Source organism: Podarcis filfolensis (genome assembly GCF_964270895.1).
Source record: "Podarcis filfolensis genome assembly, chromosome: 2".
NCBI lineage: Eukaryota > Metazoa > Chordata > Lepidosauria > Squamata > Lacertidae > Podarcis > Podarcis filfolensis.
Genome location: NC_139605.1, coordinates 89539549 through 89553048, shown reverse-complemented (window position 1 = coordinate 89553048; position 13500 = coordinate 89539549). Strand labels below are relative to the sequence as shown.

The window sequence follows — 13500 nt, the reverse complement described above, 5'->3', positions numbered from 1 at the left end:
AAACTTAATAAAATGTAAGTCTTTAAAGTGCCACATGGCTTGCAAATGAACTCTGTTGAAACTCTGTTGAAATTTGTCTTGTCTCCAAATTTGTTTGTTTCTCACTGTGTATAATAAACTGTATTAATTCTATGAAGACCACATAAATAGGAAGCAGCAGTGGTCATATGAATCAAGTAACTTGATTTCTGGTGTTTCTGCCAAACCAAACAGCTGCAATTCACAGCAGGTATTTAACCTTAAAAAAAAAAAAGATATTGGCACTTTAGTGGTTTTATAAGCTATTTTTACTACTATTTTAGTTTGTTGTGGTTTCATGCCATTTTTTTTTAACAGAGAAGTTTCCTGGCTGGCTCAGTCACATGGCTAAATCACTCATTTTTCCAGGGCTTTAGTCCAAATTAAGAGGCTGTAAGCGAGAACTGGATGTACATCCACAACTGATCCCTCACTAGCAATTGTGGTAGAGTTGGCAAGCCCTATTCGAGAGAAGACTGGAGTTGCAACAGAATGGAAACTGGAATATTTTTAATTTTTAGCCAGTTTGGCAGAAATAAAATTTGTGATTGGTCATTATGAGAGATCAACAGCTGTAGCTTTTTAGCCCGTCTTAATCCCTTGGTTTCAGAATGATTACAATGTTGTGTTTACACATGGCTTCATGCGCTGGGCTCATGCACTTAACATTAGCTAAAGAACCAGGAAATGCTGAAACAAATAAACGAAGTAGACATCTGCTCCTACTCTCTTAGTCCAGTGCTCTTCCAAGTGGCAGCCTAATAGGGAGAGGTGAGACATCAAGGCTTTCACCATCTGCCAGGCCCAGAATCACAATCTATGGGTCCTCCTCCACTTACAAAACTGCACCCATTGGCCATTTCACCTGACTAGAGCAGGGAGGTGAAACAGTGAGGGCCCACCCCTTCATTAGCCTGGGTAGACTCAACTATGCTCTGGGTCTTCCCAGAACTGAAGCAGTATTGTCTTTTGCAGGGATCATCCCATCCAGTTCATTAACTTCATCATATAACAAGGGAACACTTTTCATCTCAAGGGGCTGCACTCAAATCATTGGCATCCTTCAGGGGCCGCATGCTAGGGGTGGGCAGGGCCCAAGGCAAAAGTAGGTGGAGACAGGGGCAAAAGTGGGCAGAGCAATGGATGTGACTTGTACAATAGGTTACATTCCACCCATACAAAAGCCAGGGGTTTCTGTGCGCATGATTCACATAACAAATCCTTGCACAATGGAGCTTCCTTCCTCTCCTCCATTGGCACCCTGCAAAATTGGTTCTGGGGATGGTTGGGAAAACCCCCAGAACAGCACACATGGAGGGAAGATTGTGCCATCTGGCAAGCTGATGTGCTTGTGCAGGTAGTACATTCAACATTGGTCAATGTTGAGTTCCACCCTGTATCTCCACCACACATGCACACCTCTCCACTCAGGCAAACAAGCAGCATTATAATAATTCAATGACATGTTTTAGCCAGGCAATAGCAGTTGAGGGTATGGAGAAGGACCATTGAGCAACATGGTCTGGAGAAAGTCCTGAGGGCCACACAAAGAGATGTGAAGGGCCACGCCCAGTCCCAGTCCCAGTCCCTGAGCCTGAGATCCCCGATCCTTGTTACACAACAATATATACATGTTCTTGGCCAAGTGCTGATGATTTCCCTATTCTCACCATTTTTCTTTCGTACTGTATGTTGGACAAATTTGCCCCAGGGATCTTCCCCAGAGGGAGTCAATTGCTCTGTCTTTGATACTAAGCTATCATTTTCAACTGTTTGCCACCTTCAGCACTTAGGCAGAAAGTGGGTGGGCAAAATGAAGTAAATAAAGTTAAATCCATACTCCCCAAATTACTTTGCCTTCCCCACAACCACAAATACAACCGCTTAATCTGGGCCAGACGTGCATCTCCTTTACAGCAAGATCCTTTATGTGTCTGCTTAAAAGTTCAATGAGACTTACTTGCTGGGATTGTGCATATTGGACTGTAGCCGTAGCACCCTATAACCTAATAAAGACTTAACTATTACAAAATCATAAATTTAAAATAGGACACTCAAACCAGATATGGTATATTTTGCTTTTTAAATTGTGTTTACGCCTTCTCTACTGCATTTTTATTTGCTTGTTTTTTTTCTTATCACTTTAATTGACCTTGTTATTGTTTTTTAATACTTATCTGTAAAAAAACCAGGATATAACCCGCCCAGAGTCCTAGGAAGGTCACGGGAGGTCATTACTTTCAGCGACAGTTTGTGTTAAGCTCACTGCCTTACAACTTGATCCTAAAACTTGCTTTGTGGCATTATCAACAGCTACACCATCAGCACTGTAGCTATGGGAAGTTGCTTGGCTATTGCAGTGAGATTATTCCAGTATCACAGGCAGCAGTCAAAACAAATGAGAAATTGGAGCGTGAAGATTTCTACTGCAAAACAATCATATTGCAGAGGCTGTATCCATTCCCATTTTTAATGGAAGGTGGAATCTATATAATGTGGATAATGAGGATTACTCTGGTTGGGTTACGTACCAGCTAAGCTTGACTTTAGTGGAAATTTTGTAGTGCCACATGTTACAGTAATCACGAGTCTCTTACTATGATATTTTGTGGTAGAACTTAAAAACTGCAAGGCATTTTTACTAAATTAATCCAGATTATTTTCTTCAAAGAGGCTGTACATGCTGCATGAGTCAAATAAATAAAGCCCTCATTTTATTAAAAATAAATGCAGACACATGGGTGTGCAAACTTTATGGTGTATAGTTGGCTGCTGCTATCCACAAAAATGTTATTATTTGCCCATAGTAAACTGGTATTGATTGAAAACATTGCAGAAAGTAAGCTCATTCATTTCAGGTTAGCAAAGAAAGACAAACCAGGATTATGTTTGCATATTCTTTAATGGCAACTAGATTCTTTTAAACTTTTTTCCTTATTATTTCCTCACACATGTTAGATTATACAACTGTGTATTAATAATAATAATAATAATAAAAAAAACAAAGCAGAAAGGTTACCACCACCCAAAAACTGGGGTGAAAAACAAACAGCAGCACAGTATTACCTAAGGAAGCAAATATACTGGCTTTATTATTTTGCTCATGGAGGAACAATTAATACAGCCAATTTTGGTTCAGTGTGAAATTTCCTATTGTTCCAGTTTATCCCCAAAGTGTTTTTAAGAATACAGTAAGAATACAGAAATCACAACACGATCATTGTGGTATTCTTTCAATAACTAATTCCAATGGCAACAGGTGAAATTGTAAGGGCTGCATTTATAGGCATATCTACCAGGAAGTAGAGTCTTGCTCAACTCAAGTCAGACTAAAATATTTAGTATCTGGCTGAAAGATGAAAATGCCAAAACATATTTTTAATAATGCTGACCAATGATGGTTTGTGTGTGTGTGTGTGTGTGTGTGTGTGTGTGTGTGTGTGTGTTGCTATTGTGAGCAATTGCGCTGTAGTTATTTCCATTAGGGGAAGTAGAAAATAACTTTGGTGACCTCACCGTTTCTTACTGGTAGGCAGGAAGAACTGCATGAGCCCAGACAGCAGGGATAAGTGAACTCATACAATTAATCATCATGTTTCACCAAATTCATAATATTTTTTACTCTGTATCCAGTATGTTGCCATTTATTTTGTAAAAGATCCACCCATGGCATATAGGCAACAAACTGAATAACTGGAAGAAAACTCTTGCAGAAAATAACAGTAATGCTGTGACCACAGGGCTAATAAAACACACAAGCATTTCAGCAATTCAGTTATTGTCAGGGAATCCATGAGGTAAATAATAATAATCTTCAAATGGTAAAAATCAGTTCTGTCTCTGAACTAGCTAAGTTTTATTTTTCCATCCTTCCCAATTTATATGAAGAACTGTAATTATCTACTAAAATCAAGATATCCTAGAAACAGAAGAAAAGTAGGTCGCCTGTTTCAACTCAACCACCAGCTCCCATCTTAAAGAACAGCAGTTTAAATCAGAAGTTAAGATTTGGCTCAGTGCCCACAGAAAAAATTGTAACTCCTCACAAGCTGGGCCAGAGGTGGGGAGCCTATGGCTCTCCAGCTGTTAGGGGACTCCAAATCCCAGCAACCCCTGTCAGTCTGGCCAATAGTTAGGGGTAATGGGACTTGTAGTCCAGCAACATTCCAGGCTCTTGAGTCCTGTCTTAAAGTAACACTGATATTTTCCCTGCCGCCACCACCCCCCCCCCCGGCTAAGAGAGCAGGAAGAAGCCCTAGAACTGATGAGTACAGAATCAGGAAACTGTGTGTGTGTGGTAAATATATTGGATTAATACAGAAAATGAAAGTTCAGACTAGAATCAATCTTCTCCAAATTCCCAAACAGCAGGTGAAAGGTAACAAGCTTGGTCTTCGAGTTTAAGCCCAGTGTGAATAAACTATAACTATGACTAAAAATCCAAGAGGTGGCAAGAGAGAGAAAAGACCAACATGGAAATGGCCCATTATCTTTAAAGGCACCAGTCAAATGACTCAAAAGGTAGCAGGGACAGACATATGGGCGAAGAGCCTAGTAACCCTGAATCATGGAAGTGACATGCTGTTCTAGGAAAGATCCCGTTTTAAATCTCTTTACCAGTTCCTTTCTTGCTCTACCGCACATGGAACGAGTTACCGTCGCTTCAGCACCGAAACACAATCTTTCTTGAGAGGCCCAAGCTGCATGTGGGCATCAACACTTTCAAGGAAGAAGGCCGGCTTGAGGTTGTGCGTAAACAGCGCCGGAAACTGGTGGTTGATCTTATTCTGGAAGGGGTCAAAATGGCCCTTCTTGAAGCGCGCTACTTTGAACTGCTGCAGGCACGTCATCTTGGAATCCTTGACTCCATAGAAGGTCAGCACCTTCTCTGAGTACTCCAAGTACACCCCAATCGTATGGAAGAAAGGCTGCTGTATCACGCAGTCAAAGCCACCGAACCAGGCCACGTAGTACTGCCCGTTCCACTGCAGGCAGCAGGAGTTCTCGTTCCTGCCCAGGCGGCCCCTGTCATAGGACTCCTGCGGGTTGTAATCTTCCGTGATGACGCCAATGCTCACCCAGCCGTCAATGATCTCCACTTCCCAGTAGTAGTTGCCTCGGTTCATTAAGTTCTCGCCCAGCACTTGCTCGCAGTTGACAAACCTGGTCGAGCTCTCGGGGTAGGCAATAGGGTTCAGTACCCGCTTGGCTCCCTTGGTCCCAAACAGCTGGAGGAATTTGTCGGCAGTGTCGCTGTCCAAGTCGATGATGAAGGCAACTGTGCGGGGTGGGGGCGGGAGAAGGCAGAGCAAGGAAGTCACACAGTATTAGTTATCTTGTCGTCTTGGACAACAAAACTGAAACATACCATCACTGAGGTTGGTGCCCCTCAGGAATCATTCAGTCTCCTGAACTTATGCAACCTTGGCTTAGGAGTCTTGGGTAGGATCTAACTTCCCCCTTCCTCTCTCTGCATCCCACCCCCCAAAATATGCTCCAAAGGGCCCCCAATCATGGTAGGGGGCTGCAGAGGAAAGGAGAAAAGGAGGGTGGCAAAACAAGAACGGGCCTTCTCTGCAGTGGCTCCCCATCTGTAGAATGCTCTCCCCAGGGAAGTTTGCCTGGCGCCCTCATTATACACCTTTAGGTGCCAGGCAAAAACGTTCCTTTTTAACCAGGCCTTTGATTGATCTGATTGACATCCTATGCTCTTTTAAAATGTGGCTCTTTTGGGGGGGTGCTTGATTTCTTGTTGTTATTTTGATTATATATATTGTGGTTTTTATGTTGATCTTTTCTGTGAACTACCCTGAGACCTCCGGGTATAGGTTGGTATATAAACAACAACAACAACAACATAATTGCATTGCACAAGCAGAAAGCTGTTGCATAAGTGGAACAGCAGTGTTGGATACAACCAAGTGTTCTAAAAACTCAATTGCTGCAACCAACATATATTCTGCAAAAATTGTTGGATTTTTCCTAACTATATTTAAATTTGTGCATACCACTTGTGTGTCTGCAGTTTAGCCCTATGGCAAACTTTAGCTGGATTGGTTGTTGTTGTTGTTGTTTTTAAAAAATAAAAATATTTACCCGCACCTTATGTGTGTGTGTTTTGGGAAGGTGAAATAGGGAAAGCAGGTGGTAAGATGGGGGTATGTAGAGTAATAGTCATTAAGAAGCAGAGAGTGGCAGAGCTATGGAATCAAGGAGCAAAGATGTACCACACTCTGATTTCAGAGACCCCTTCTGTTTTCTATATTTTCAAGGTTTCTGGTTTCTTCCTCCATATAAATGCATTTTAAATACTGATAGTTCAGTTCCCCAGATTTACTTAAAAAAATAAAAATAAAATCCAGTTTCTGGTCCTTATGATATATATTTAACTTAAATCTCTTTTTTATGCCACAGCCTTATTTTTTTTCTTTCATGCAGTGATAGAACTGAATATGTGTTTTCCATCTCCTCCAATATGTGCCTCTTTATGACACGAAAAGGGGGTGGTGTAGCTTTACAGGCATCATAGAATCATGCAGCTGAAAGGGACCACAAGGGTCATCTAGTCCAACCCCCTGAAATCCAATCTTTTGCCCATGTGCTTAAGTCCCCATATTTTCAGCTAAACCTAGCTAGGCCAGTAAAGACCAGTAACTGAGACACTGAACGTTTTCTAAAAACAACACTCAAGCATTTTGTTTTCACTGGACTGCGCTCATAATTAACTTTGAGTGGGCTGACATTTCTGCTGTCTGCAACACGTCTGCCGTCTGCCAAAAGTTACGCCATCAGCAAAGAAACAAAAGCCAAGGGAGACAAAACATACAATAAAATGGTCTTACATTTGAGAAAATAATCTCGGGACTCCAAACAGGCGGGGTTGCTGCTTTTTTCTGGAATCGGGGGCTCAATGGTCACTGTGAAGAGAGGAAATTGTCTAAAATTTACCTCAACGACAAAGACAGCAAAAAAGGAAAAGAAAAAAACCAACCCATCACACAAGGAAAAGAGGCTTGTTCATTAGAAAGTATCTTGGCTGATCAGATGCAGGTGTACTATTCCATACAACCACCTTGAACCTTAAATTCATTTGTCATTGACAGGCCTGCTGTGCTTAGATTCTTAAACCTATTAATCAGAAGAGGGAAATCCCACAGGATGTTATCCCAGGATCCAAGATCCTAACATGTCCTTGTGCTACTACAAAGCCAGCCAGCAGAGGGATCTGCTCATAACTGTGTTGTAGTTCTGTGCTCATCCAAAAAACACACATTTTACAGAGTTGCTGGACCCCAACATTTTCTTCTGGGTCTGCAAACCCTGATTCCCTCTCTACGCCAGTGTGGTGTAGTGGTTAAGAGCAATAGTCTTGTAATCTGGGGAACCGGGTTCGAGTCTCTGCTCCTCCACATGCAGCTGCTGGGTGACCTTGGGCCAGTCACACTTCTTTGAAGTCTCTCAGCCCCACTCACCTCACAGAGTGTTTGTTGTGGGGGAGGAAGGGAAAGGAGAATGTTAGCCGCTTTGAGACTCCTGAAGGGGAGTGAAAGGCGGGATATCAAATCCAAACTCTTCTTCTCTTCTTCTTCTACTCTCCTTCCTTCAGCCTCCCCATCACCACATAGGGCTCTGTGTGGTGGTGCCCAGTTATCATAGAGTTGGAAAGGACCCAAGGGTCATCTAGTCCAACCCCCTGCAATGCAGGAATCTCAGCTAGAGCATCCATGGCAGATGGCCACCCAACCTCTGCTTAAAAACCTCCAAGGAAGGAGAGTCCACAACTTCCAGAGGGAGACTGTTCCGCTGTTCTCATGGATGTCTTGTTTGTGCCTCTGGCTGGGTCTTGTGGGGATAGTGGCAGCACACTGTGACCTGGAAGCAGTTAGTGAAAACTCCCTGGTAAGTATCCAGGAAGTATTCCTCCCTGAAACATGGGGCATGTATGGGAGAGGGTGGGGAAGCCCTGAACAGAACAGAGCCAATGCCAGGCTAGTAGTCACACATTGCAATAGTTTCTTTAGGGAGCAGTTGAACTTGAGGACTAAGCTAGCAAGATCCACTCCAATTCTGGCAGGACAGTGAGCTTCAAATGTATATCTCCCCTGTGTTCTGAAAGACAAGGCTATGTTTCAAGGAAAAGCCACCTTGGACATCTTCCCCAAACCACTGCTGGCCACACCCGGTGATGTCTGTTTGTTGCCTTCTGATTCATTTGAGTCCTTATGGAAACCTCATAAAAAAAACACAACCCCAAGCGGGAGGCACAGGGCGCAGAAACCCGACACCAATTTAAGAGAGTCTTGTAATTATGCAACTTCAAAACAGCTGCACCACTTGCAGTGCTTTGAAATGGAGGCTGTAGTTTAAAACATCTTCTCCCTTTGAGGCTGGCATTTGACATTCATTTAGGCAGGTACAAATGCCAACATCAAGAGGAGACTTGCAGATGTCAAACAGAGATGAGGAACCTGGCCCTCCAAACGATGCTGCACTCCAGCCCCCATCGGTTCCAACCACCATGGCCAGAGACGATGGCGATAAAGTCCAACAACATCTGGAGAGCGGCAGGTTCCCACTTCCATGATGTAAATGGTGCCTAGTGGGTTCTAATGCCCCAAAGTGTTTACTGCATGTTAAAAGTAGCAAAAGTCTACAAGCAAAATTCAACATGTGAATGGAAGCAAGTGTCCTGAATTTGCATAAGGCTGGGTACCCCAGCTGCATTTCAAGCTTTGAGAACAGACTGGGAAAAGGAGCGTCTCCACCCCCATTGTTCTACCCAGACACTGAGGTCCAGCCCCGAGGGCCTTCTGGTGGTTCCCTCACTGCGAGAAGTGAGCTTACAGGGAACCAGGCAGAGGGCCTTCTCGGTAGCGGCACCCACTCTGTGGAACACCCTCCCACCAGATGTCAAAGAGAACAACAACTACCAGACTTTTAGAAGACATCTGAAGGCAGCCCTGTTTAGGGAAGCTTTTAATGTTTGATGCAAAGGAAGCAATGTGCATTCTTGTTGCTGATACTTCCAAGCCCAGTCCCTGTTCACAGAGACTTCCAGAGCTCCTAGATACTTAAGAGCTACAGGGAAGCAGTGGATTCTTAGCACTTGCTGGGCACCAATAATCTCTGCAGAAACCGCATGGTAGCTATCAGAGTCAGCAAAGAATTCCGTAATCAAAACACTGCAGAATGCATAGCGCTCTACATAGAATGCAAGGACAGGATATTCCATCTGCTACAGACCTTCTGGCATGCCATAAAGAATGGGCCCTTCGTCTCCATTCCCTGAGAGCTGGTCCCACTGGTTCTTGCAAATGTTCACTAGCATTTCCTTCACAGCGAGCACGGCCTGGCTGGATTTGATGAAGCTCAGCTCTTTGGGGAAGCTTGCCCATGAGAAGTTTTTCTCTTCGGTGGCTATTTTCAGTGCTTGGAACTCCTGTGCCAAAAAAAGAAAGAAAGAAAAGGGGGTGATATACAGCAATTGACTGATGGGAGGACTCATTCCACAGAGCCACCTCTATGGCTGCTGTTCGTGACATGGAAACAAACATACCAGAGGGAGGGAGGGGGACAGAAAGAAAGAGCAGCTACACTGGCAGGAGATGTTGGCATGCTGCTCTGTTCCAAATGTGGATCCAGGAACATAGAGCTCAGCAGAGCCTCCTCCCTATAAGGTCCGTTTACCCAGGGCCCCTACACAGCGGATGAGGGCATATTTCCCAGCAGAGATCCAGATAGGACTGAGCACTGCGATTGCATACTAGCCTTCTTCAACCTGGTGCCCACCAGAGGTTGCTGGACTACAGCTCCCATCAGCCCCAGCAAGGATGGCCAATGGTCATGGATGATGTGAGTCCAACAACATCTGAAAGGCATCAGATTGGGGAAGGCTGTTGTAAATGAATGAATGCCCTACAAATTGTGGGGCCTGGTAAAAGAGACAAATGTCCATTGCGTCCTACCTGCTTAGGGAAGCTTTTAATGTTTGATGCATTACTGTATTTTAATATTTGGTTGGAAGCCGGCCAGAGTGGCTGGGGAGGCCCAGCCAGATGGGCAGGGTATAAATATATTATTATTATTATTATTATTATTATTATTATTATTATTATTATTATTATTCCTTCCTGTCCCTGTAGCGTACAAGCAAGCCCACCTTCCAATACAAAAATCACCAGTCTGGAGCCAGAAAAAGCAGCAGCATCTGCCCATAAAAAAATTATGGACAAGCTGAATCAGACTCTCCACTTGCGGCTCGCTAGAGAGGACAGCATGTCTCCACAAATCCTCCCCTTTTCTACTGTTTCCAGAGAGGGGAAATCCATGCCATACATTGAAAGCACATTACTTTCTGTAAAATAATCCTGGTCCGACTGCACTCGCTACCAATTCAAAGTGCTGGTTCTGACCTATAAAGCATTAAATGGCTCAGGACCACAATACCTCAAGGACTGCCTCTTTCCATATGAACCTACCCGCACCCTGAGATCATCTTCTGAGGCCCTCCTTTGTGGGCCTCCTCCTCGAGAGGTCCGGAGGATGGCAAGATGAGAACGGGCCTTCTGCAGTGGCTCCCCGTCTGTCCAATGCTCTCCCCAGGGAAGTTCGCCTGGCGCCTTCACTATACACCTTTAGGCACCAGGCAAAAATGTTCCTTTTTAACCAGGCCTTTGGTTGATCCGATTTATATCATATGCCCTTTTAAAAGGTGGGTTTTTGGAGGGCAGGTTATTGGGTTGTTGTTTTTATTTTGATTACAGTGGTACCGCGGGTTAAGAACTTAATTCATTCTGGAGGTCCGTTCTTAACCAGAAACTGTTCTTAACCTGAGGTACCACTTTAGCTAATGGGGCCTCCCACTGCCACCACGCCACCTCCACACAATTTCTGTTCTCACCCTGAAGCAAAGTTCTTAACCTGAGGTGCTATTTCTGAGTTAGCAGAGTCTGTAACCTGAGGCGTCTGTAACCTGAAGCATATGTAACCTGAGCTTTTGTAACCCGTGGTACCACTGTATATATTTTGTGGTTTTGTGTTCTGGTTTTGTTCTGTGAGATGTCCGGGTATAGGGTGGTATATAAATTTCAATAAATAAGAAGAAATAAAATTGTAGTTTGTTCAGGGCATTGGGAACTGTAGTTCTGTGAGAGGAAACTACAGTTCCCAGGATTCATTTGTGGAAAGTCATGTGCTTCCGATGTATGTTAGATGTGCTTTCGATGTATGGTGTGGATCTGCCCAGAGGCAAGGAATGAAGCGCTTTTAGGGGTGACTCTCTACTAGAATAACACTCAGGGGCACAGACCTGCAGGAAAGAGATGGTGTCTGTGCTGGGAACCTTCTCCAGATTCCGCTTGTGTTCAGTCAGTGTGTCACGCCTCTCTTCCTTCTGCCGCAGCTCCTCCGCTGCCCCAGTCAGCATTGCTCTTTCCCCATCTTCGATGAAGCCAAGGACTTCCTTCTGAAAGGCTGCAAGGACCCTGGCCGTCTCGGCAAAGAGTTTGCTGACCTTTTCCTTCTCTTTCTGAGCAGTGCCCTAAACACAACAGAGATAGCTTTATACCAATTATCATTCATGTAGATTACATATATTTTCACACACCCCGCAAAAAAAACATGCACACATCCAGATCCTCCTTTTAAAGTTGGCCAGGTGGGGGAGGGCAGAAGCAATCAAATCTTCTTCAAGATCTGATTGTTTAAAAAGACCCACTTTAAGCCAGACTAGGCATGATGCTTGAATTTGACATTAGGAAACATGTCTGGATTATTCCATTTTAAAGCCCTCCAATTTTTATCAGGACCACGACATGTAAAGAGGCAAACTTTAGGGAAAAGGTTCCCACTGCTGCCAAATTAACTAAGCCACTATATGCTTTTCTGTCTTTTATCTGAGTGCCAGAAATGAGGGTATCTCTGCAAGTGGAAATGTAGCATGTCATGGAAATGGCTACCTTGGACATGCCACTTTCTTATAGGAATGGAGTTTCCCCCAGTCTGATGGAACGTTGAAAAATGTGATCCTCCACCTGCAGTCTGAAGTGGAACAGTCTAGGAAAAGCACCATGTGATCCAGTTCTCAGGAAGCTTGTATATTTGTGCAACACAAGTGCATACATGCAAGAGGATTTTTGTTCTTTGCTTACATGTTATCTTTAATTAAACCTCCCAACACTGCAGCAGAATTGGATCAGAATCAGTGGATGAACCACCTCTTGATACCCAGGCCGAGAGACAGCCCAAACCCTTGATCCCCTTGGCACCAGGAGACAATGACATAGAAATATATTAAAAGAACAGGGCACAGTGTGTGTGAGATCAACATCCAGTTTTTCTTCTGGGATGAAATAGACTGAAGCCATCTTACTTTGATGAGGTCCACAGTCCTCCTTGTCTGCGCAATAGTGACTCCAAGTTCATCCAACTGATTCTCAACGCTGTTCAGGATTTTGGGTCTTTGGGCCTTTTGAAGAAAGGGAATATCAGAATGTCACCTCGCATTGACAGAAAATAGTACATTTCTCTTCCAGTCCTCATGGCTGTAGAGAAATATTCACCGTTAAATCTATTTCTGAAAAGCAAGAATGGGGAACTGTGGCCCTCCAGATTTTGTTGGACTCCCAATTTCCATAAGTCCTGGCCAAGCTAGCTGTGCCTGATGAAAGTTGGGAGTCCAGCAACATTTGGAGAGCCAAGAATTCCCCACCACCACTCTAAAGATTAAAAAGGACAAGTTCTTTGAAGGTGGTAGTGATGAGACTTCACTTTGCACTGTGCCTGATTGCCCTTGCTCCCCAAAACCCTTATATTCCTTCCTGTCCATTCATTCTGCATAATGTATTGCCCTTATTGTCTCTCCTGCCTATTATGTATTTGTTCTTGACAAAGGCTCCGCTAGCCCATAAATCTAAGCCACAGTTTGTTCAACAAACCATGAGTTAACCAGGATGATTAAACACACCACATCTTATTTCTCCATCATTTCTCCTTTAAAGCCCTAAATGGCCTCGGCCTTGTATACCTGAAGGAGCATCTCCACCCGCATCATTCAGCCCACACACTGAGGTCCAGCACCGAGGGCCTTCTGGTGATTCCCTCACTGTGAGAAGTGAGGTTACAGGGAACCAGGCAGAGGGCGTTCTCGGTAGTGGCACCCGCCCTGTGGAACGCCCTCCCATCAGATGTCAAGGAGAGGATGATGATGATTAGTTTTGTTTTCCAGCTCTTCTTTTCTCATGCCTTTGTAACCTGGTAAACATCTAGGGTGGACTAACCAAACAAGCCATGATTGAAGAAGGGTGCTGGGTTCACATACTACACACCAAGCCACAGCTAAACCAGTGCTTTTGTGTGTGTGTGATAGTACTCACAGGTACTGAATACTGTTACATATTTTTTGTGGCTCATGGCAGCCATTTTGTGCTGGCACCAATGGCACTTTTATCAAGATATGAGTACCAGCACCTTGTTTTTTATTTT

At 44.0% G+C, this 13500-nt stretch overlaps 1 protein-coding gene across 1 annotated transcript in view; it reads right to left on the bottom strand.

Annotated features, from left to right (window-relative positions):
• Positions 1-2901: 2901 nt before the first annotated feature.
• The window catches only part of TRIM47 (tripartite motif containing 47), a 19406-nt gene continuing 8807 nt past the window's right edge, over positions 2902-13500 (bottom strand). Inside the window, exons 2-6 of the mRNA XM_083598181.1 lie at positions 12389-12484; positions 11327-11557; positions 9262-9457; positions 6861-6935; positions 2902-5296 (exon numbers count right to left, since the gene is read on the bottom strand). Of these exons, the coding sequence (XP_083454307.1) occupies positions 4671-5296; positions 6861-6935; positions 9262-9457; positions 11327-11557; positions 12389-12484 (1224 nt within the window). The 3' untranslated portion in view covers positions 2902-4670. The remainder of the gene's footprint in view (positions 5297-6860; positions 6936-9261; positions 9458-11326; positions 11558-12388; positions 12485-13500) is intronic.